We start from the raw sequence: 21815 nt of genomic DNA on the forward strand, positions 1-21815 counted from the left end.
GATAAATCTAACAAACGGCAGCATAAACTGTCTCGTAGTGATAGAAGTCTAAAAACATTGGATTTAGCTCTTACAATTCCAGCGTTTATCAAAGCAGCACTTCGAATAATGTTAAACATGTCAGATCGTTCAACCCCATTGGCTTTGTTCAAATAGATTTGTCCAAGTTTGTAAAACACATCAATACTGATGGATAGGTTATTTTCGCTTTTGTTATTCTTAAGTTTTTCCCATAGGTCGCTTTCCATGTTTAATATTGTAAGTCTTACAATTAAATGTTGGTGGTCTACAGAATTTGGCAAAGCTTTACAATTTGTTTTTTTTTACTATTTTTTAGGCTTAAGAAACTACTCCTGTCTTTAACATAGCTTTACAAACTAGAGTTATACACAACCTTACCGTCTAACTAAATTCTAATTGTAGGAGTGTAAAATATGCTTTTTCTGCACTAAAATAACATTACGCAACCTAGTGCATTGAAGTGTAAAATCTTTGTTTGAGTATAGCCAAGTATGGGCATGTATATCCAAACAAATACATATGTATTTATTTTTGATGGATAGAATTTTAACGACTTAATGTAAAATATTAGCCCACGACCTTTTTGGACAAAGAGAAACAGATTTAATTTAGTCAGCTACAATTGTATTACGCAATTCTTTGTTGTATTGTTATCAAGGTATTATTACCTTAACACAAACCAAGGCGTTTTCGAATATACAAAAGTCTATAACGATATCCAAAGAATGTTTATGTAATAACCTAAGTTCATGTTATTTAATAAATATAAAATCTGTAATATGTATAATTTAAATTATACTTCACAGTTTCATATTTAGTACTACATTTTGCAATGATTTAATTTGGTACCCTGCTAATATTCTATAAAAAAAGGTTTAGCCGCTAGTTGGTACTAAAGGGTTAAAAAATGTATTCTTTTTCGTGGATTTCTATGTTTGAAATATTTACTCGTTTCCTTTTTAGTTTTTAAACATTTATTTAAAATTTAACCTTAACAAATTTTATATATCACGTTATAACATTATAATTTAGTATTTAGACATTTAAAATAATATTAAAAAAGTATTTTCGTGCACCACATTCAATTGCCTATACACAAAACGAATGTTAAATTCGACATGGTATTTTAAAACAAAGGCGGTCACTTTACTTAACTAGCAAAAATTTTCAAATTTGATATAAAGTATCTGATTAAAGTAGTAAAGAAAACCTTTACTCTATATTCTAAAAGGTTAAGTCTAACCATTTATTTACGTATGTGGGAAATTTTCTGGCTTTTGGGGTGCCATAAAAAGAAACTATAGCGACCAAATGCAAACATCTAACGACATTGTTTGAAAAGCATCCGAATACAAACACCTATTGAATGACAATATACTGTCTTTTTATAGGCCCTTATGTGTTGAACTTTATTTGATAAGTTAAAATACGTTTTGTTCTGTTGTTTGACTTTTGTTTTGTTTCATTAAGGCTATATCAGATATATCAAACAATTTTCGTTTATTGAATATTGAACTTTTTATACGAAAAGAAATATTTTACAAGTAAAAAATAACAAAAAATCTTCCAGACTGCATCAAAAACACAAAACAATATTATAAAATTAATACAAATATATATATATATATTTACATACAAAGATATAAAAAGGCATAATAAACTTTCAGGCATTTTATTCAGGTTTACACACTCATTGAGTTGATTGGAACGGTAACAAATAGTGGACTTTGCCAGCAAAGTTTTAGCACATTTGCTGGTAAACGTTACGCAATGTGCGCTATTACTTAATACACACGTTTTGCACAAACTAGTAGAAAAGACACCTTACCGAAAAAAGCGCATAAAAAAATAACGCGATTTTGACAAAAACAGGTCAGTAAAAAAGGTTAAAAAAGTACCAGGGGGCGCTTAATAGTTTTTTGTGTAATTAAAATAGTTTTTTTTCACTTCTTATCTCTCGGATCGAAGGCAATTATAATTTATCAAATTTATAAAAAAAAAATATTTTTAATCAAGATCGCGTGGACGTCTCCAAAGCTCTTCTCTCTGCCATGAACTTCTCCCGGAAGACGTAGTGCAACTTCTTCTTCATCTTGGTGATGACGATCTGCTTCTTAATGTAGATGCGGAGTGCGCGCGCCATCTTCTGGTAGGTCATCACGGTTCGGTTGTGCTTCATTCGCCCCCACTCGGCCGCGAATTTTTCTTTGGTGTCAGAAAAAAACTAAAAAAAAAATCAAAATTTAAAAACTTTTCAACTTTTCATAAATCAACATTTGAATTTGCATCAAATTTTACGACGAGCAGTATTTACAATCTTTTTTAAAAGGCAGTTTTGTTGTCCTAGAAACTTGGTAATAAACGACTATCGACTTAAACAAACACCATGACGAATTTTTGTAATGTTTTTTTTATGTGCAGTCGCGTTTAAATATTAACCAATATTAACCGTTGCAACTTACGCCCCCGCAAAATTTATTACATCATACGATTAGGCCCCACGATAAAACTAAATTTAAAATGTTATCTTAAGTTTCTAAGTGGGCGTTTTAAAAGTCGGCTACGGTCTGCCGCGCCAGTTCCATTTTAACCAGACGCGATACTACAGTTTCGCGGTTACGTCACCCTTTATTATTTAAATAAATTTTTCTCTTTAAGCCAACCGGTCGCAATACTCCATTTTCGCTCTACGTGTCGATTTTTCGCCTTTTTGTTTTGGTTTTAACATATGAAATATATTATGTTATCTACAAAAGGTCGGAGCTTGTGTTACGCTCATAACAATAGAACCCTTCAAGGCCCGACGTAGATACTGGAGTTATTAAGGTATTGGTTTTATTTACAATTAAGTTCGGCATGCAATTTTGAAATTCCTTAACGCCCTTTAAATCAATTTCGACAGATGGCTTTGTCTTGTTTGTGCCAATACGATAACAATTTCATTTTTAATTTGGATTTAAAGTTAATAAATATTCTCTTGTTGTGTGTACCCTCGCTGAACAAACAGCAATGTGACCAGTTTATTGAAGATTAATATTTGTTTAGTTTGAAGGGGATTTTGTAAGCGTGTTATAAAATTTATATTCAAAAATAGTTAAATGGTCATCGTGACCAACGAAAATCTTGTCCAAAAAAGCGTGACCAACGAAAATCTTTTGAAACAGTTACGCCTTTGAATAATTTCTTTTCAATAAATATTTTTACTTGAGCGCTATACAAAAACACTACCGGTCCTGGGTTAACAATAAAACCGTTACACTTGTGTGTTGACTGTGAAAACACTTGTCAATCTTTCAACAGGTACATAACCTCCACTTAAGTAAGATATAATATAATGCAAACACAGTGTGCAATGTGTTTAAGTTACAAAAATAAACTGCGTGGGCCTGTTGTCAATTAGTGATAAGTTTGTGTATTAGTAAACAGTTCACATACATTAGGTTTAATCAAGTTACCCCGCCAACAAATGTTATTTTAAACAATTCATTTACATATAGAACGTAGTAAACTTTTTATAAAGGTTGGGTAAACATTACTTTACCCATAAATCTTGTTAAGCCAGGTCTGTTATTGAAAGTAAAGCTCTAATGTAACCAACCTTGAAAATTCCTTTTGACTTGTCAACCCATACCAGCATGCTGCTGTACTGAGCAGGATTTTCCAAGGAATTGTAAATGAAATTCGACAAGATGGGCTGTTTGTTTGTGCGACGTTTTCGTACTAAAACATTAAAAAAACGTGTTTATTAAAATGTACAGAGTTTAATTTAAAAGGGCTTAGATTAATAATCCGAACTAATGTCTAGTAAATAAGCTTTTTGACTATTTAATTTACTATAGGGATAAAACAAAAACTCAAATATAAACTTACTGGCATTTAATTCTGGCTCCTGGGGCTCCGGGAGATGGATCCCGCCATTATAATTGCAAGCTCCGGGCACAACCTGGAAGTTTGGGTCCGGTTCCTGGATCTCATCAATGACCTCAACTCCGGACACTTCCAGCTCCTCTTCCGTGTCCGAGATCTCGATGTCACTAAACGTGAGGTCGCTCTCGCTGTCCATGAATGACGTTATAATCGATGACGCGTTAGAGGAGGCGTAGATGTCGACCTCGGAAGAGAATTCGAGATCGGCGAGGACTTCGCTTAGGTCCTGGTCGCTACATGCTCCCATGGAGCACCCAGAGTCTGAGTCGCTCTCAGAAGATGACGGCCAGTACGTATTCACCTCCTGGAGAAATGTAACTTCGGGGTTCCAATCCGGAATCTGGGGAATCCCGACAGTTGAGAAAAAGTAGGGGTCTTGGATGCCGGAAAGCGCTTCAATCATTGTTCAATCTCAGGTAATAATGTTTGCTTAAACTTTAATAAACTTTTGCAAATAAATATCTAGCGAAAAAAAGCAACTCGTTTAATCGAAATCGCAATTGCAGACTTATAACTTGCGTGCAAGTCGCACTTGTTGCTGTTTAAGTTACCGAATTAAAAAAAATGATTCATCGCCGACCCTAGTTGACACTAGTAACGAATTTCTGATTCACTGCGATGATATAGACCAATCCCCTTTTTTCTTTTCGCGCTTTTTCTTGTTCGAAAGGCGAGAGAAACGCGAACGACGCGACATTCATCGTCAAAATCACCTGGGGGATTCCCCGGCCGTAGCACCCTCTTGAAAATTGGAGGTGCTTTTCGTTCGGTTATTTCCGCGAGCTTTAACGTTATCAACATCGTTTTAATGGCAAATATTACATCCGTTGCGAAAGAGTAGATTATTAAATAATTTTTATTAAACTCGCAAAGTAGAAAATATTAGGATTTAAATGAAAAAAACACTAAAAATGTTGTTTTACCAAAATAAGCATTTTCAAACATTCAATCAATTGAAAATGTTGTTGGATCTTTTTTATTGGCTTAAATATCACTTTAAGCAGCATAATATCCCCATTTTTAACTTTAATTTTCGAGAACTTCAGAGACAGTTCTTTTTTTTTCAGGTAGAACCGGGACTTTCTATCGAGAGATACGATAAAGAAAAACAAACAAAAAGGATAAAGTGGTTTAATATGACATCATCTTTGTAGCTAAAAGTTTAGTTTCTTAAAACTTAGCTTAAGAGCGTGTAAAATGCGGACACGTATACTGAATTTGCACCAAAATACAGAACCCTTTTCCATGGTTATTTTTCTGATGCAATAGCGTCGATAATTTGGAATTTTCTTGGATTATTCCGCTGCAAAAGTTGATGCAATACCTGGGTAAAAATATCGGCCTTTAATTTTTTTTAAATCGCCGTTACTAGCATTCATTTTTTTTGAAACACAAGGGTCTGCGAATAATAATGGGGGAAAAATATTATTAAAAAAAAGGGGGTTGCATGACGTCATAATTTTGTGATAATTTTTTTTCAATTTTGTACTTTTAAATGAAGTTCCGCAGACTGCTAAATGCAATTGCAGCAACTTGACGCCGTGGGTTTAACTTTATAGATATGACGTCACCCACTTGATAACTAAAATAAGTGACGTAATAACTGTGTGTGCCAATCCCGCCTACGCGAAAAATAAAAACTCGCGTTTGAACTTCGCTCTTTTTACGACTCCTTTTTAAACGTTAAGATAAAAATTTTAATTTTCGCGTTACTACTAAACTATGTTTACCTTATTAACTTTTATAAGGGCCAAGGAAAATATTACGTCATGGAAAAGTGCATTGGCTATTTGGGCACGCCCCCACCCGCCCAGAAAATCACAGTTTCTGATTGGCCGAGAATTGGTGGTGTTTCTAGATGCACGTGTGATATGGAATAGGTGTCTTAATTATTGTAAACATTAAGAAATTTTGTAATTTTCCCAAAAATATACCAAAGGTGTTGTAACAATAAAGAGCTGGACCTTGCTTTGCAAAAATCGACAGATTTTGTTAAACAACAATCTTTGTTAAACAACAAGTGTATATCGACATTCCTGTAAAATATATCATATTATCATCAACTGTATTCAAATATATTTATTTTTGCATCGTAAAAGTACCCGTGTTATTATAATTAAAAAACAAGTCAATTTCAAGTTCGAAACCGTTCTAGAAGCACACGCCTAAGGCAAATTTCTGTTTTACCTCGCCCGTAATCTTAAATATTCAGCATGCTTGAGTTATTTTTGGTTTAATATCAGGTGATTTGGTGGTCATGTGATGTCGTTTTGGTTTTACTTTCTCAGTAAAATTAAGGCTGAGTCACATGGTCTGCATAAGGCCTTTGTGTATTATTGTTGACGATGTTTTTAAAGAAAAAACATTAATTCGAAATACCAAATAAAAAAAAAATTTAATACGATTTTGTGCAGAAATTAAGTAAAAATTATAAATCATAATTTTGTAAATAAAACAAATAAATAAAAAAATAAATATAACATGATATATTTTTTATATGTAAATCAGCAAAAAATTAGCACTCTAGGCATAAAAAGTAATTTTTATTTATAACGGTAATATTAAATAACCACGATGAGTTAGTTACCTTTGTTGCTTAAATTTAATGAAAATTTTATTATATTAAAAAAATGACCAAAAAAAAACACCAAAAAAAATTTATATTCGCAATTTTATAAAATTTTTTAAATAATTTTTTTTTGTCTAAAGGTATTTAAAAGGTTAAGTTAACAATTAAACGATTTTTACTATTTTTTTTATACTATATTTTAATCAAAAAAATGGCAGGTTAAAATTTCTCAAAATCCAAAACTTTTTTAGACATTTCAAATTGCGTTTTATAACTCTTTCAAAGGTTTTACTATTTTGCCAGGTTCATTACATCAATGAAAATTACGTCATTCCTATAGTAAATTGAGAAAATATAAAGCAGACCTTTGCGGTAGGCAAATTCATTGTCATATCTCCAGGCAACTGTTAAGAAAAAAAGAACTAAAAAGCCTAAAAATACACCGCGTACGTCAATCAAAATTACCCCAACTTTTTACAGCCTTATTCGGGCATATTCGGTGTCTTTGTTTACTTTTGAAATTTTTTTCTGTGTTTTAAATATCTAGCGAGGGCTATTTTATAACGTAATCGTTAAATATGCAATAGATTAGATTGTTTAATTGAACTATCTGTGTACCGAACGTCAATGTGTTTAAACAAAAAACAAATACTTGAAGATCAATCGGTTTATTTAATAATGCATTTGATCTAAATAAAAAACACACTTGCTGATTTTTAATTTTTTAATTTTTTTTATAATATTTTTTTTCGCAACGACATTATCATTTTTTTGCACAATTTACAACATTTTGCGATTTTGAATAGGTTAAAACGCGCCCTACTTGATTTTAAGTAACACAACACCGATCATATGGCATTTGTTTGTTGTCTGGCCCTATTTTTGTATGGGATTAGGCTGTAATTCATTTACAAGCCAGGTGATTTCCATTTAACACTAACATTGCGCCACCAGTTTAAAATGGGGGACTTTTTTGGGCTTGTTTGGGGTTAAACGGTTTTGGCCGCGTTTATATTTGGGTCCGTTGACTTGATACCCAAGTTTTGTTTATCGGGGGCTTGATTTCACCCATTGCATGGTTGTAAATTGCGGGGGTGGATCTGCTCGAATGCACACTTTTGATTGTCACATGATGCCTAGTCACGTGACAGTCACGTGACTCATGAAAGGTTTTTTGCTGTGCGTCAATATTTGTTAAAATTTTTTTAGTGAAAAAAATTTTTTTTTTTTTTTTTGGAAAGTTTTATTTTTTGCGATTTACATAATGTCGGAAAACTCCAACCTAGGATTGCCACGTTTTCTGGCAGAATAACTGGCTCGCCGTTTCAATTCCTTTGTCAACTTTTTTTCTTCTGCAACTGCCCACTCCAATCCCTCGTAGAGCCCGTCGCCGGACAACGCACAGGACGGTTTTACTAACCAAGGTCTAGTAGTTATCGTACGTAAACATAACCTGTAGAGATAAATAAAACAAGTAATGGTAACTATTAAGCTGCAACAAGCCTGCAATTAAATGGCGATAACTTTAGAGGCAAAATGTAGCATATTCTGTGGCCTAAAGTCGTAGGTTTAATTTCTCACTGTTAGTATTATAATACAAAATACAACATTTATGATAATTGTTAATTTGTAGCATTTGTTAGTTTTGTTACATTAGTACAAATAAAAAGATTGTAGTTCAATCAATTTTGTGTAACGGCTATACCACACTGGGAGAAAATCAGTAAAGAGAAACATCAGTTGAGCTTATTTACATATGCTTTTCTCTTTAAACTACTTCTATTGTGTGTTCGGTAAACACCGCTTTTTTAGTTTTTATTGGATTGCTTTTTTCAAGCCTTAAAAGGGCAATTTAAACTTGTGAGTAAACTCGTTAACTGCGACACTGGTTGTGATTTACGGTTTTTTTAACGCTCTCGCACGCAATTATATAATATCTAATAAAAAGTCACGTGATATGTAAAATATACGAGTGGTGCAATATAAATGAGAAAAACGAATTTACGAGAACTTTTTATAAATAGTTTATTTTGCAACTAATACAACTTTAATTCTTTGCAACCCACGCAAATTATATTACACCTTTAGACCTATAGATACAAATTGTTTTAAATAAAAATTTATTTTGATAATCATGTCAAAAAAATACAATTAAAAAACTAAACTAAGCAAGTTATGATAAATTATAAACCGCTTATTTTTATTGTTAAAGGCTTTGTAAGTCTATAGCCTTGAATTTTACCTTAAAGGTCGTTTAATAAAATTAACCAGAGACTGTACTATACGTTTTGCCATATACACCAATAATTATCTTATATTACCACCCCCATGTTTTTTTTAATGTTTTTAAACCTATATATTTTTAACTAATTTACTTTTCGACCACCGTCTCAGAGTCCATAGCACCTTCGATATCCTGCTTGTTGGCGAAGATCAGAATAATGCAATCGTCCATTTGCGAGTCCATCAACACACCAGCCAAGGCTTCGCCAGCCTCTTCTATGCGGTCTCTAGTGTGGTAAGGTAGGTCTTTAAAACACAATTGGACTCCTTAGTTTATATAAGTAAAGCTGTATATATTATTATGTATAATACGTTGGCTTAAAGCTGTGTTAAGGAGGTTTAAGTAAATATATGCATGACTACATAGAACCGCACAGGCCTTAAATTAACAAAACACGCGACTTGCGGGTAGCCTAAACATAGGTCTAAAACTTTTTGCTCTAAATAACGAACTATATGCGGTAAAATGTACTTTAGTTTTTAATTTCGAAAGTAATGCGAAGACATTGAAAATGTTATTATTTTTTGCGTGAGGATCTAATTAAAAATACTAAATTGCATAGATGGGCCATAGAATTTAGTTTTTCACATAAAATTTATATTTTTTTTGATATCAACATTAACAAAAGGTGATAAAATTTTATTTATAAAAAAGGAGAGTTGTTGTTTGTGTTATATGTGCACTAGCACATCTTAGGACTGATACTGTGTCAAAACACGCTCTTTACTGACAACTAGCGATTATAAATTAAAGTTTTTACGACGTACCTGTCTGAAGAATCCACCACAAAAATTAAAATAGTGACTCCGATAAAATAATGTTTCCATAAAGTTCTTATTTTGTCTTGACCACCGATATCCCAAAATGTAAATCGAGTTTTGTTTATCTAGATTTAAATGTCTATCATTTTTTTTTTCAATGCTTCAAAATTTTCGGATTAATAAACTTTTTTGTTTTTTTTCTTCTTATAATTTAATAGAAAGCCAAAAATAAGATAAGATATATTTTTTTATTTTAAATAATTATGTGATTCAATTTTTTTAAATACTTACAACTACAGATTCAACATTAAATCCAATAGTGGGTATCGTTGTCACAACTCTGGAGTTTTTCAAGCGGTACAACAAAGTCGTTTTTCCTGCCGAATCGGGACCCAATATAAGCACGCGGACATTGTAAGGTTTAAAAAATTTCACAAGTCGTGCTCCCATCATACATGTGCATTATCAACAAGAAAATAACATTTTATTTTATTTAAACAAATTATTATTATGCAAATTTTGCCAAAAAAATTTAAATTTTAGAAAATTATTAAGTTTTATTATGATGTCATAAATATATTTATATATTTCTGTTTTTTTTATTGTTTAATTACTAATTTTTTGCAAAACTACGATTAAATTTAAATATAGAATATTAAAAAATTGCCATGTCGATGTAACGCTTTTGTAAACACTGAAAGTTACGTCATTGGCGTGGGAAAATTTTAATAAAAATTCCCACGTCACTATGAGTCAACATTAATTTTTACCAGCAAACTGAGACAGATCATGATTTTGTAGTTTTTTGTTTATATTTTTCTGTTAAACGTTCTGTATGTGTGTGGTATAAAAGCAAAGCAGAGAACTAGCTTAATGGGACTATGGAGAATGCAGTAATACGAATATGCTTTCCGAACGACCATCAAGTTGATTGGCATATTACTTCTCCACTTTCGATCTCGTTTCAAGATGTTTTGGACGTAATTTTGCAAGTAAGTATCGAGTTAATTAACTTTGGGTTTGTGTTACTTAAGAAATTTATAGCAAGGCTTACAGTTAGACATTTAGTGGCTTAGATTGATGGTTGCATTAGTGCTTTGTTACTTTTTGGAGACTTTTTGTGGTACAAATTATTTTTTTTTCTTAATGTTACTTATGACTTAATTAAACAATAATAATGCCAAGTTTATTATGCTCCTAAAAAGGGTAACAATCAAATGAGAAAAGGCGGAAAGAGGGGCTTAAGGAAAAGTTTTTGCAGTATTTTTAAAAAGCAGCAGAAATTGTCAATGCTAATTAATAGGCATTCAGAAAGCGTTGACATTTTTTACTGTTTTTGAAAATAGTTAAAAGTAAGTTTTTTTTAGACGATTGATGATAAGGTGATGGTGTCATCGTTTGAGTATGAAGACGAAGATGGGGACCGCATCACTGTGAAGTCCGATGAAGAGCTTCGTGCCATGATGCATTTTCACATAAGCACTTTGTCCTCGCTACACGACAACAATCGTTTTATAAGCGCCAATAACGAAGACAAACACCACATAAAAGTTTATCCCAAAATTTGTAAACACCAAAAACGAAGAAACATGCACGATTTAAAAGTGTCAATCACGCCATCTGCATCTTCTCTTATAAGATCTGGAAACAGTCAAAAAAGGGAACAATTTTCAAATAATTTAAGCAGGGCGCATCATTCTGAAAATTCAACGCTTAATAACAGCACGATGAATCAGCAACATTACTCAAAACCCACGCAGCAAAATGCTGAAGTTATAAAAGAATCTTTGACATTCGAAGTGGGTAAATTTAACAAGGACGCTTTGCAATTTCTTGAAACCTTGGGTAATGGTAACAGCGGGGTTGTAAGACGTGCTGTCCACAGAGACACAGGTTTGGTGACTGCAGTAAAATCTATAACTCTTGATCTGACAGGAGATGAGCAAAGGCAAATCGCTTTGGAACTTGAAATTTTACATAGGTAAGCTTGTCTATATTGCTGTAAATTTTTTGTTTTTTTTTAAATTTTGATGTTTATTTTTTTATAAAGTTTACATAGGCATTACTTTGATTTTTATTTCTAGATGCAATGGATCGCTTTACATCATAGCATTTTATGGTGCATTTTTTAATGAGAATCAAATTCTTTTGTGCACTGAATATATGGACGGAGGTTCGTTGGATAAGTTTGGTGCAATTCCGAGCATTGTGCTTCGTAATGTAGCAAGGTATTAAAAACTATTTTCTAAACTAATATTTATTTTTGATGTGGGAAGGTTGAATTTACAGCTTACACATTGGGTAACATTTGATACCCTTACCAAGTCCTAGGTTTTTTTGGAAGAGTTTGGTAAAATAGGCTATAGATTAAAGCTGCCTGACAATTAAGCTTCTGATTAAGTATTGACTGGAGGAATTCATTTGGTTTAAAGCTGCTACAGCATAATTTTGTTATATGACAATTTTATATCTATTGTCAGGCAAACTATATAGGCTATATAAACAAGTTCGTAAATTATTGTTAAACTATTTTCAGGGCGATTGCATTTGGTCTTCAGCATTTATGGAGCTTGCGCATTATGCATCGTGATGTTAAACCCTCTAACGTCCTGGTTAACACAAGCGGTCAAATAAAACTCTGTGACTTTGGTGTGAGTACCCAGTTGGTCAACTCCATAGCGAGGACCTACATTGGGACCAACGCGTATATGGCCCCAGAAAGAGTGGTAGGAGAGGAGTACACGATTTATTCTGATATTTGGAGCTTCGGGCTTTCTCTTTGCGAACTTGCCCTCGGAAGGTTTCCCTACCCACAATTGGCTTCTAAAATAGCAGGTAATTTTTTACTAATATTTAAACTAAGTTAGCTAACCGGCAGTATGGTGTAGTGGTCAAAACACTTGGCTTCACTACAAGATGTCTAAGGTTCAACCTTCACTACGTTTATGCTGATGCACCCTTGATTAAGGGTTGATTAAGGTGCTATAAATGGTACATGCTTCTACTGTGTCAATACTTAATTAGAAAACTTAATTAATATTCCAAACTGCCATAATTTGGGACTGGGTTAGGTTAACTGATGTTTCTCTATGCTTGAGTCTTTAAGTCGCCCTTTCCACATCAAGGTTAAATAAATATAAAAAAGTTATTTTTTTATCAATATTTACATTTATTTAATTGAAATGTTATATCTTAGGCACCAAAGGTGTTGTTCCTATTGAGATAATGCAATGCATTGTGAACGAGGCTGCTCCCAGACTACCGCAAGGCATGCACCCTGAAGATTTGTCTAACTTTATATCTTGCTGTCTGCAAAAGCAAGCGGACAAACGGCCATTGCCCGAGCAGTTATGTCATCACCCTTTAATTATTAGCAACAGTCAGACCACTGAAGAGAACCGTCGTGCTATCGTCTCTAATTGGCTAAGTTTAAAACTTCGTTAAAGTAACTTTTTATTATATTTTTCGATTTTTTTGTTTTTATTTTTTTTTTAAGTTTAAAACTTTAACTTATAAGCAATACTTTGAGTGTGATAATGTAATACTAGACAAGTTTTTGATACTTTTCTACTAAACAGTGCCTTTTTATTGAATTCACCTGCAATACCCTCACAAATTTTTTACATTTTGTTCAAATTTTTTGACCAATAGCACCAACAAACAATTTTTAAATATTTTTTAAACCTAAAATATATAGGCCCAGTTGTAACTTTTGTTTAATTTTTAAACATTGTCCTTTTTAATTTTGTGCTTGTATAATTGTCATTCTTATATGCAAAATCTTGCTTTTTTGTTACTGTTTTTTTTCTTGTATGCATCATATTTAAATTTGCTTTACTTTTTTAAAGTTCTGAATAGAAATTGCACTATTTTAATAATTTTTATAATCTACTTTAATTCAAGGTTTTTTGCCTCTATAGCAAAAATGTAACAACCAATAATCAATTATGTAGTTTAATTTGTTTTTTTATTAAGTTTAAAATGTTTCTTTATGATTTAATATGTTCTTGGTGCTTTTTTATCATCTGTAACAATTATCGAACTTTTTAAAGTCAATTTTTGTAAAAATACTGAAACACAATCTGTTTTTATTTTACAGGAATAGGTTAATATAACAAATAAATATTTAAATACTAAAAATGAAACAAGAAAAAAAGATGTCAACTACATTAATAGCGACACAACTAACTGTTGTGTTATATGCTATGTGTTTCTGGATTCAAATTGGGACTTTGCCGGTAACAGTTTAGAAAACTGTAATTTTTAATGCAAATAACTAACTTGTTTTCTAATTTTTAAGTCTCAATACATAATTTTTTAAGCTAAGCCAACTGTACAACCAATAGTTTGGTTCTTAGTTGTATAAAAAGTTTAAAATATCATAAACTTTATCTTTTTTTTAGTATTTGACGAAAAAGTTGGATGTGAACACTATAACGTTTGGTTACCTTCAAACTACATTTGCCGTTGTACAGTTGATGGGTGGTCCTTTATTTGGAAGGTGAGATGTTACTCCTTTTTATAATTTTAAAATTTGGTTGTAAAAAAACAAACTAAATGCCAGAATATTATTTAATTAATCGGTTTTAAAAAAAATCTATTATTTGAATTTGTTAACATTTATCCTTTCCCACAGTCAGCATTTTAATTGTTGTAATATGGTTGCAACTTTTAACTAATATTTCTCCCTGATTATTTACACTTGCACCACAAACAGCAGTTTTTTTTATTTTGTAGGCCTATAAACCGGATATACATATTGTTTATTAAGCTACATTATATATAAATTTAAACTGTTAGTTTGCCAAATTATTTTGACAGTTTCTTGTTGTTTTATAAAATATATTAAAATATTTTTGTTAATTAGATTTGGCGATCTCTTTGGCAGCAGAAATGCTTTAATGATAGCTTTTGCTTCTGCATTTTGCAGTTACTTACTACTTGGTTTGGCAAACACTGTTTTTCTGGTTTTTCTTTCCAGACTCCCTTCTGTATTTATGCATGCTATGCAAGGTGCTTAGAGTATATGTATAACATATGTAGGCTATAAATATTCAATTTTTAATATAGTCCTAGGATTAAATATCTTTTAGAATTTGTTTTTGCTTTTCCGTTTTCTAAAATTTTTAATATTTTTTACGAAAAAATTTTTAGGTGCACAAATGGTAATCACTGATATTTCTGAGCCCAGCGAACGATCCAATCAGCTTGGAAAACTCGGTTTGTTCTACGGAATAGGAATGGTTCTAGGCCCTCTAGTGGGTGGGCTATGTACGAAATATTCAAGCGAACAGTTTGCTGCATTTGTGGCAGCTTTTGGTTCAATTTTGTCGATTGTGCTCACTTATGTTGTTATACCGGCAAAAACCAAAAATATTGAAGAAAAGGTAATTTTTAATAACTTATCTTGAATTTTAAAAATCTTGCTTTATATTTCTACCAACTTTATAGTTTTTGTGTACTATTTTTTGTGTTTATGTTATTCTTATTTTTGGAAGGATAATTTAACGACTTTATTGTAGAAATTTTTTTTGTTACTCTGACCCACTCTCCAGTTGCCTTCAGCAGTTTTGGATAATAATAATTACATTTGCCCAATTTTTAGCTGCTAATTGGTTTTCGCAGACTTTTAATCCTTAATAACGCTTTACTTGTGTTCTAAAGTCCATGACTTTATGTATCAAAATTTAAAATGAGTTCTATTCGTCATACTTTCAGTGACTTTAAATTGTTTTTAATTTCTAGGATGCTGCTGACTCAAAAAAGAAAGATGCTAGCAAGAAAATACTCGATGTAGATTTATTCATGACCCTTATCTGGAGAAATGCCTTGGCCAGATATCTCTTGTTGATTAAAATCGTATCAGGTCTTCCTATTGGCGTACTACATAGCATGTTCAGTCTTATTTCCCTTAATCATTTTCATCTAAGTGCTGAGGTTAATGGTTATGTTTTGTCTTACATCGGAGTTGTATCAATGGTGAGTTTGATTGCAAATTCTTTGAATATATTTGACAGATAACTTACTTCATGGTTTTAAGAAAATCTTAGTACTGTTAAGTGCATGAGAAAATTAGGAAGGACTGTGGGAGACGGGAGAAAATTAGAAAGGACCATGGAGTACGAGAGAGAATTACCGAGGACTGTAAAATACAAGAGTGAAGGAGCTAGGATCGTCAAATTTGAGTGGGAGAATTAGCTAGGCCAGTAACCGACAAGAAAAAATTAGGTAGGAGAATAAAGTACGAGAGAGAATTAGCTAGAACTGCAAAGTACGAGTGTTTTAATAAGAACTGTTAAGAACGAGTGATTCTATTTGACTTTATTTTTTATGTAACTTTTCTTTTACTACTCTACTTGATTTTATTTCTTCATGTAAAAACTTTTACTTTGGACTAACCTGAATTTTAAATCTTGTAAACTTTAGATTACTCAAGGCTTTGTTGGCAAACTGACGCACTTCGGTTACAACGACTGGACTCTGATCAAGGGCTCAATTGCCATGCTATGTGGTGGGTACCTCATTTTAGCAACCATGGTACAAGGGATTACTAGTTTCTGTATAGCCCTGTTGCCTATGGTAGTTGCTGGGGCCATATTTTCTACTGTAGTACAGTCTAAGCTGACCAAAACGGTTCCCAATGAAGATACAGGTATGTGATTTACTACAATTTTCGAGATCTAAGTCAATTTGTAAAGTTAGAGCAGACCCTAAAAACACATTTGTTTTAATCATTTTGTTCGGACATAGTTTTATGTTTTGTTAATAAACATATTAGAATCAATTTATTATTACTTTAGCAAAGTGTAGGGGCTAGTTTTGCTTTTGTATATTTCTCAATTTGGCATTGAAATTTAATTTTTAACCCAAACAGGAATATTTATAAAAAAATTTGACTGTAATGATTTAAGGTTTAAAAATGAGTTGTGTTTTATTTTTAAGGTTCAATTCTTGGCATCAGTATGGCAGTACATTCACTTGTAAGAAGTGTTTCACCTACGATTGGTGCATTTTTGTTTCAATACTTTGGGTTTGAAGGGTTCGGTTATCTGGGAGTCTTGTGCAATGGACTACTGTTTGTTTATATGTATAATAAAAGCCATGTCAGTTCAGATTAAATTCTGACCAGAAATTTAAAAAAGGTATGTTAAAATTTGACTTTTTTTATCCATATTTTACTAAAAACTGGTGTTATACTTTAAGTATGAAACTTTTTTCAGAGCCTAACTTAAATCATTATTTTTTTAGATTTTAATAACAAGAAAAGTATTAAAGTTGCAAAAGGATATACAGCAGAATTTAAATTTTATATTTTACCAGTTTATTGGACATTTTTTTAATCAATCCTGATTTTTGATTATGAAACTGTAGTATATTAGTCTGTATCATCTTAGAAATTAGTTTATTTGTTATATTTACCTTTGCACTATCTATTTTGTTTTATATAGTTAACTTTTCCTATTGTAGATTTTAAAAGCAATACTGTATACCTTTTTTTGAAGAATTTTTTAGGGGTTTAGGCAAAGTTAATACTTCTAATGTATTGTTTTTTTTCCTTTAAGTAATGTGCAATTTTGTATATTGTCAACGTTAAAGAATGTTACACAACATTATTTATTATATGCACTATCTTGGCTAGAACATTTTTTAATATAAAATGAGATGTATATTTGCATTACTTTAATTTTAACGAAATTTTGTTTTAATTTTTTTAATTAATCTCTGTTTTGCTTTTTAAGTGGACTAATTTTTTTTTTATTTAAATATATCTCACTATTAAACAAAGACAGCAATTTTCACGATAACAAATGATTTATTTTGTATTTCAGATTGAAATATAATAAATAAGAAATTAGTTGTAATAGGGAAATCTGTTTAAATTTATTCTTCTTCTTTTCCGTGAGTGATGACGTAGCAAAGAGCTTTGTAGTCAAGGTTACCGGCTACGTCAATAGGAGCCATTTCGAAAGTTTGGTCGACCTAATAACAAAGGTAAAATTTTTATTTTGTGTTTTTTTGCACACTATGAATATGGAATAAGGCTTTTGTTTTAGTTAGTATCGACTTATGACGTTAGTTTGATAGGTTTATTAAATTTAAGGCAAGTTTGTTTACCTCTTCTTGGTTAAATTTATCGGCTTGAGTCATCAAGATTTGTGCAAGGCTAAAACAAATAAACATAAATTAAGAACAATATTAGGTTATTTTTACACAGCAGTCCGTTGTTTTAGCTTTTACACAATTGTTGCGATATATATCTAAAGTCTTACTAGTCTTTGTGGATGACGCCTTTTGCTTCTGGGTCAAGTAATTTGAATGCTTGCACAATTGTATCTTCTGGATCGGTTCCTTAAAAAGCATTTTAATGTTACAATTAATGTTTACATTAGTAGGTTTTATTAAAAGCTTTTGTAATTGTTGGGTTGTTAATTTAAAAGCAAATATGTTTAGGTTGCATATACAACTATGCAGGCCATCTTATTTGGGTTGGTATTTAGTTTTACGTAAATGTCAAACGTGTTTAAGAAATATTTAACTAAATTACCGTGGAGTTTATCTGCTAACATGTTAAGAAAAACAGTGAAGTTAATAGCAGTTGGCGCTTCCAAAATCATGGCTTCCAATTTTTCCATTTTGCAATCTCGAACGCCTGTTTAAATATAACAAACACGTTCAACAAATCTTTGTTGTACAACAAGTTTTTTTAAAGTTTCAGTTTTTAGTGTTTCTCAATAGCCTTTAAGCTTACCTAATGCTGAATAGGTGTCTTTTAAGTCAATTTTGTCAATAAAACCATCTCTGTTGGCATCCATTATTGAGAAAGCCTGTTGTAGCACAATATGTTAATTTGACAGTTTAGCAAAACGCAACTTGGATTACTAATTCGTAAACATAATTCAAGGCTATTTCACATTGCTAGTGGTGTTTTTTGATCGAATTTAAATATGATTACCTCTTTAAATTCCTGAATTTGGTTTTGGTCGAACATTGAGAAAACATTTGACGAAGATTTTTGTGCCTTCTTTCCTCCCTTCTTTCCTTTTCCTCCTGCCTGTTATACATACAAATTTAATGAAAACGCTTTGCCGATATTGAAATTTACCTTTATTTTTTGCTCAAAACATTGCTTAAAATTTTTTTTTAGAAATTCAATTTAATCTAAATTCTCAAGCTATTTTATTTTCTTATTCCAACTTTTCTCAGATACTTACCATTTTGAATTTGCTGTTTATTTATAATCAAAAGCTAGAATACAATGTTATTGGATACAAGTCGAACTGTTATGTAATGTTTTGTGTGGAGGATTGCTTTTTATATGAATATTTGACACTTCGTTTTAACATATGCTCTGGTGATGACAGCCGTTTGGTTATCACTTTTGCAGGCAAGGGGTCATTAATAGCGCTATAGATTTGCAGCGTTGTCGTCGAACTATTGTCGGTATAGACTTTTGATAAAATGTTTTTTTGTGTTTTAGACGTGTTATAGCTGTTAGAATTTTGTTACGTACATGTGTGTTTTAAATTAACATATATGATGCCGACATCTTTATAAAGGCTTGTTCATTGCGTAATGTTTTAGCAAGATTGTTAATATACCGTGGCAATGTTTCACTTTAACGCATTTTATTAATTTTTTTTGTTGCATCTATTTAACACTGTAACTTACTTGCATACCCAATACCTTTTTATCATACAATTTATTAACCTCACGATCTTGTTATTCCGACAGTACCCTTGTTTTCTCTACCCAGTCCCCCACTATAAAATAAGCCCTTTACCCCATGATCCTTAACTTTTTTCTCATTATGTAAGTACATAAAAAGAACTAACCCTAGCAAGTAGATTTTACAAAGTCATTATTGAAAAAATAGACGAATCGTATTTTATGAACTACATAATTTAAAATATAGCTACTTGTTCATTGGATATTTCTTTTAACGGCATATACACAAACTACAAAAACATGCGATGGTGTAAGCAAGGGTTGATAAACATAAAGCTTTATATACGAAAAAAAAAATTTGTTACAAGGAACGTTGGTAATTTTTGCTCTAAGGTTTTTTTCGTTAAACTTAAAAAAAATATTTGCTAAGCATATACATGAAACATTGGTGGTTTAAAAAAACTCATTGCGCATTTTTTACAAGCCCCTGGCTTCCTAACAAGATTCTAATGGAATGCCATTTCAAAATATAGCTCTAATTTTAAAGTAACACACTTGGATAGTATTCTCACGGTTAGTTATTTACCGAGTTTTATTTAAATTCTTTGTCTTAAAAGCTTTAATTGTTTAACTTATGGTTTTATTTATGTTTGGTAATGGTAATGATTTTCGTATTAGTTTCCTATTAAACAACACTTGTAATAGACTAAAATATCTTAAAATCACCTTAAATCTGCTTTTATTTAATTTTACCTTGTTTTTTTGGTTTTAACTAAAATGATACAATATAAATACATTCGGTTTAGTTTATTTGCAAATATTTTCGTATTTAAATGCAATTTTAGTAATTACCAATTTTAAAGTTTCGAAGTCAAAACGTATACAATTTAATATAAAATTTGCAATATATTTCAATTTATTAAAAAAAATTTCACAATATTGTAAATATCACAATTTGCCTAATTTAAAAGTTAAACTATAAATAAAAAATGATGAGTTGTTGAAATTTATTCTTCTTCCTTTCCGTGAGTGATGACATAACAAAGAGCTTTGTAGTCAAGGTTACCGGCTACGTCAATGGGTGCCATTTCGAAAGTTTGGTCGACCTATAAAAAACGTTGTTTAGATTTTTTGTTCTTTTAATTTTTTAACGAAAATAGTTGGTCTTCGAATTAACTTGGCATGTTGATAATGTATCACTTAATTATATTATGTTTATATATTAAATATTTTTTTAAAGATCGTTTAATCAACATTATCACTTTGTACTAAAATTAGGTTTAAAAAATGATCTTTTTACCTCTTCTTGATTAAATTTGTCAGCTTGGGTCATTAAGATTTGTGCAAGGCTAAAATAATTAAAATAACTTGATAAATTTTCTCACACAATATTGTAAGCTTTATAGTATAATTTTATTTTTTTAATTTATTTCTATCTACATAACAAATATTGTAAACTTCTTTTAAGATAAGTTCGCTTCAAAGTCTTACTAGTCTTTGTGGATAACACCTTTTGCTTCTGGATCGAGTAATTTGAAGGCTTGCACAATTGTATCTTCTGGATCGGTTCCTAATTAAAAATAATATTGATTTAAAGTATATGATTTATATTTAAACTACTGGATCTGTTCCCCAGACTTTAATAAAGTTAAATTACCGTGAAGTTTATCTGCCAACATGTTTAGAAAAACGGTGAAGTTGATGGCAGTTGGTGCTTCCAAGATCATGGCTTCCAATTTTTCCATTTTGCAATCCCGAACGCCTGTTAAGATACAACAAACACGTTCAACAATTTTTTGTTGTACAACAAATTAAAAAAAGTTTAATATTTTTTATTTTGCTTTTAACAACATGTTCTCCTTTTTATGCTTAAAATATTGGGCCTTTTTATTTGGCATACCTAGTGCGGAGTAAGTATCTTTTAAGTCGATTTTGTCAATGAACCCATCTCTGTTGGCATCCATAATAGAAAAAGCCTGCATATAAGGTACTAGTCAGATACAGTACAAACAAAGTTTATTTTGATGTTACATAATGCATTGTTTCGATATAAAACATTACCTCTTTAAATTCCTGAATTTGGTTTTGGTCGAACATTGAGAAAACATTTGACGAAGATTTTTGTGCCTTCTTACCTCCTTTCTTTCCTTTTCCTCCTGCCTGTTATATATTATTTAATACTAGATTACAAGTCTATTTTTCTACCATAATCCATTGGTTATTTGCAAATATATGTGCAATACTTAATATCAAAAACCACTTTAAACGATTTGTACTGCTTATTACAGAAGCAGTATGATTACTCTTAGTTAACACAACTTACCATTTTGAAGTTTGATCGGTTGTTTTAAAAATAGAATTAGAAAGACTGTTGTATTGAATCCAAGTCGAATTGTGATTTTCTTTTACTCGGACTTCGGTTTATATACTGGCTATTCACACTTTGCTTAACAAATGTTGAAGTGTCAACAACAGCTGATGTGAACATATAAGTCAAGTTTAAGCGATTTGCCAAAGGTGATGTTTTGGGCGCTAATGGATTTAGGTTTTGCTTGATGTAAGTTTATCAAAGGCTGAAGCGCTTTTC

The 21815-nt window shown here is 31.3% G+C and overlaps 6 protein-coding genes across 6 annotated transcripts; 2 read left to right on the forward strand and 4 right to left on the reverse strand.

Moving 5' to 3' along the window:
* Positions 1–1572: 1572 nt before the first annotated feature.
* LOC145755040 (uncharacterized) lies at positions 1573–4530 on the reverse strand. Its single transcript, XM_082571239.1, has 3 exons — positions 3892–4530; positions 3620–3741; positions 1573–2245 (listed from the first exon to the last, which is right to left on the reverse strand). The coding sequence occupies exons 1-3, from the start codon at positions 4349–4351 to the stop codon at positions 2033–2035; spliced, it is 795 nt and encodes a 264-aa protein (XP_082427365.1). The 5' UTR covers positions 4352–4530; the 3' UTR covers positions 1573–2032.
* A 9-nt stretch (positions 4531–4539) lies between these two features.
* Positions 4540–10012, reverse strand: LOC145755745 (ADP-ribosylation factor 6-like). The gene is made up of 6 exons (XM_082571993.1): positions 9854–10012; positions 9569–9687; positions 8893–9027; positions 7779–7970; positions 4872–5031; positions 4540–4731 (listed from the first exon to the last, which is right to left on the reverse strand). Exons 1-6 carry the CDS (start codon positions 10010–10012, stop codon positions 4540–4542), a joined length of 957 nt encoding a protein of 318 aa, XP_082428119.1.
* Positions 10013–10325: 313 nt separating this feature from the next.
* On the forward strand, positions 10326–13493 carry LOC145754748 (dual specificity mitogen-activated protein kinase kinase 5-like). Its single transcript, XM_082570858.1, has 5 exons — positions 10326–10554; positions 10930–11543; positions 11647–11790; positions 12099–12397; positions 12759–13493. The coding sequence occupies exons 1-5, from the start codon at positions 10444–10446 to the stop codon at positions 13004–13006; spliced, it is 1416 nt and encodes a 471-aa protein (XP_082426984.1). The 5' UTR covers positions 10326–10443; the 3' UTR covers positions 13007–13493.
* A 166-nt stretch (positions 13494–13659) lies between these two features.
* LOC145754753 (solute carrier family 67 member A1-like) lies at positions 13660–17392 on the forward strand. The gene is made up of 8 exons (XM_082570864.1): positions 13660–13800; positions 13966–14063; positions 14430–14575; positions 14717–14949; positions 15308–15541; positions 15989–16214; positions 16505–16704; positions 16811–17392. The coding sequence occupies exons 1-7, from the start codon at positions 13702–13704 to the stop codon at positions 16678–16680; spliced, it is 1212 nt and encodes a 403-aa protein (XP_082426990.1). The 5' UTR covers positions 13660–13701; the 3' UTR covers positions 16681–16704; positions 16811–17392.
* A 25-nt stretch (positions 17393–17417) lies between these two features.
* LOC145754764 (myosin regulatory light chain, smooth muscle-like) lies at positions 17418–18616 on the reverse strand. Its single transcript, XM_082570874.1, has 6 exons — positions 18516–18616; positions 18312–18387; positions 18108–18212; positions 17833–17911; positions 17678–17726; positions 17418–17542 (listed from the first exon to the last, which is right to left on the reverse strand). Exons 1-6 carry the CDS (start codon positions 18549–18551, stop codon positions 17444–17446), a joined length of 444 nt encoding a protein of 147 aa, XP_082427000.1. The 5' UTR covers positions 18552–18616; the 3' UTR covers positions 17418–17443.
* A 1599-nt stretch (positions 18617–20215) lies between these two features.
* LOC145754765 (myosin regulatory light chain, smooth muscle-like) lies at positions 20216–21398 on the reverse strand. The gene is made up of 6 exons (XM_082570875.1): positions 21290–21398; positions 21129–21204; positions 20886–20990; positions 20720–20798; positions 20529–20577; positions 20216–20334 (listed from the first exon to the last, which is right to left on the reverse strand). The coding sequence occupies exons 1-6, from the start codon at positions 21323–21325 to the stop codon at positions 20236–20238; spliced, it is 444 nt and encodes a 147-aa protein (XP_082427001.1). The 5' UTR covers positions 21326–21398; the 3' UTR covers positions 20216–20235.
* Between the last annotated feature and the right edge of the window lie 417 nt (positions 21399–21815).

The sequence above is a fragment of the Corella eumyota genome, chromosome 6 (assembly GCF_963082875.1).
Source record: "Corella eumyota chromosome 6, kaCorEumy4.1, whole genome shotgun sequence".
Classification (NCBI taxonomy): Eukaryota; Metazoa; Chordata; class Ascidiacea; order Phlebobranchia; family Corellidae; genus Corella; species Corella eumyota.

What these genes read in the sequence shown, in the direction of transcription:
- LOC145754764 (XM_082570874.1), bottom strand. Translation starts at nt 18,551, where the DNA reads ATGTTCGACCAAAACCAAATTCAGGAATTTAAAGAG. An exon ending in GTTAGCAGATAAACTCCACG is followed by an intron (nt 17,912 to 18,107) that starts GTAATTTAGTTA and finishes ATGCTTTTTAAG; the next exon opens with GAACCGATCCAGAAGATACA. An exon ending in GGCGTCATCCACAAAGACTA is followed by an intron (nt 17,727 to 17,832) that starts GTAAGACTTTAG and finishes TATTTGTTTTAG; the next exon opens with CCTTGCACAAATCTTGATGA.
- LOC145754748 (XM_082570858.1), top strand. Translation starts at nt 10,444, where the DNA reads ATGGAGAATGCAGTAATACGAATATGCTTTCCGAACGACCATCAAGTT. An exon ending in GAACTTGAAATTTTACATAG is followed by an intron (nt 11,544 to 11,646) that starts GTAAGCTTGTCT and finishes TTTTATTTCTAG; the next exon opens with ATGCAATGGATCGCTTTACA. An exon ending in GTGCTTCGTAATGTAGCAAG is followed by an intron (nt 11,791 to 12,098) that starts GTATTAAAAACT and finishes AACTATTTTCAG; the next exon opens with GGCGATTGCATTTGGTCTTC.
- LOC145755745 (XM_082571993.1), bottom strand. Translation starts at nt 10,012, where the DNA reads ATGGGAGCACGACTTGTGAAATTTTTTAAACCTTACAATGTCCGCGTG. An exon ending in TTAATGTTGAATCTGTAGTT is followed by an intron (nt 9,688 to 9,853) that starts GTAAGTATTTAA and finishes ATTTAAATCTAG; the next exon opens with ATAAACAAAACTCGATTTAC. An exon ending in GTTTGAAAATGCTTATTTTG is followed by an intron (nt 4,732 to 4,871) that starts GTAAAACAACAT and finishes ATAACGTTAAAG; the next exon opens with CTCGCGGAAATAACCGAACG.
- LOC145754765 (XM_082570875.1), bottom strand. Translation starts at nt 21,325, where the DNA reads ATGTTCGACCAAAACCAAATTCAGGAATTTAAAGAG. An exon ending in GGTGTTATCCACAAAGACTA is followed by an intron (nt 20,578 to 20,719) that starts GTAAGACTTTGA and finishes TAATTATTTTAG; the next exon opens with CCTTGCACAAATCTTAATGA. An exon ending in ACAAATTTAATCAAGAAGAG is followed by an intron (nt 20,335 to 20,528) that starts GTAAAAAGATCA and finishes CGTTTTTTATAG; the next exon opens with GTCGACCAAACTTTCGAAAT.
- LOC145755040 (XM_082571239.1), bottom strand. Translation starts at nt 4,351, where the DNA reads ATGATTGAAGCGCTTTCCGGCATCCAAGACCCCTACTTTTTCTCAACT. An exon ending in GGAGCCAGAATTAAATGCCA is followed by an intron (nt 3,742 to 3,891) that starts GTAAGTTTATAT and finishes TTAATGTTTTAG; the next exon opens with TACGAAAACGTCGCACAAAC. An exon ending in AGTCAAAAGGAATTTTCAAG is followed by an intron (nt 2,246 to 3,619) that starts GTTGGTTACATT and finishes TTTTTTTTTTAG; the next exon opens with TTTTTTTCTGACACCAAAGA.
- LOC145754753 (XM_082570864.1), top strand. Translation starts at nt 13,702, where the DNA reads ATGAAACAAGAAAAAAAGATGTCAACTACATTAATAGCGACACAACTA. An exon ending in ATTTATGCATGCTATGCAAG is followed by an intron (nt 14,576 to 14,716) that starts GTGCTTAGAGTA and finishes AAAAATTTTTAG; the next exon opens with GTGCACAAATGGTAATCACT. An exon ending in ACATCGGAGTTGTATCAATG is followed by an intron (nt 15,542 to 15,988) that starts GTGAGTTTGATT and finishes TGTAAACTTTAG; the next exon opens with ATTACTCAAGGCTTTGTTGG.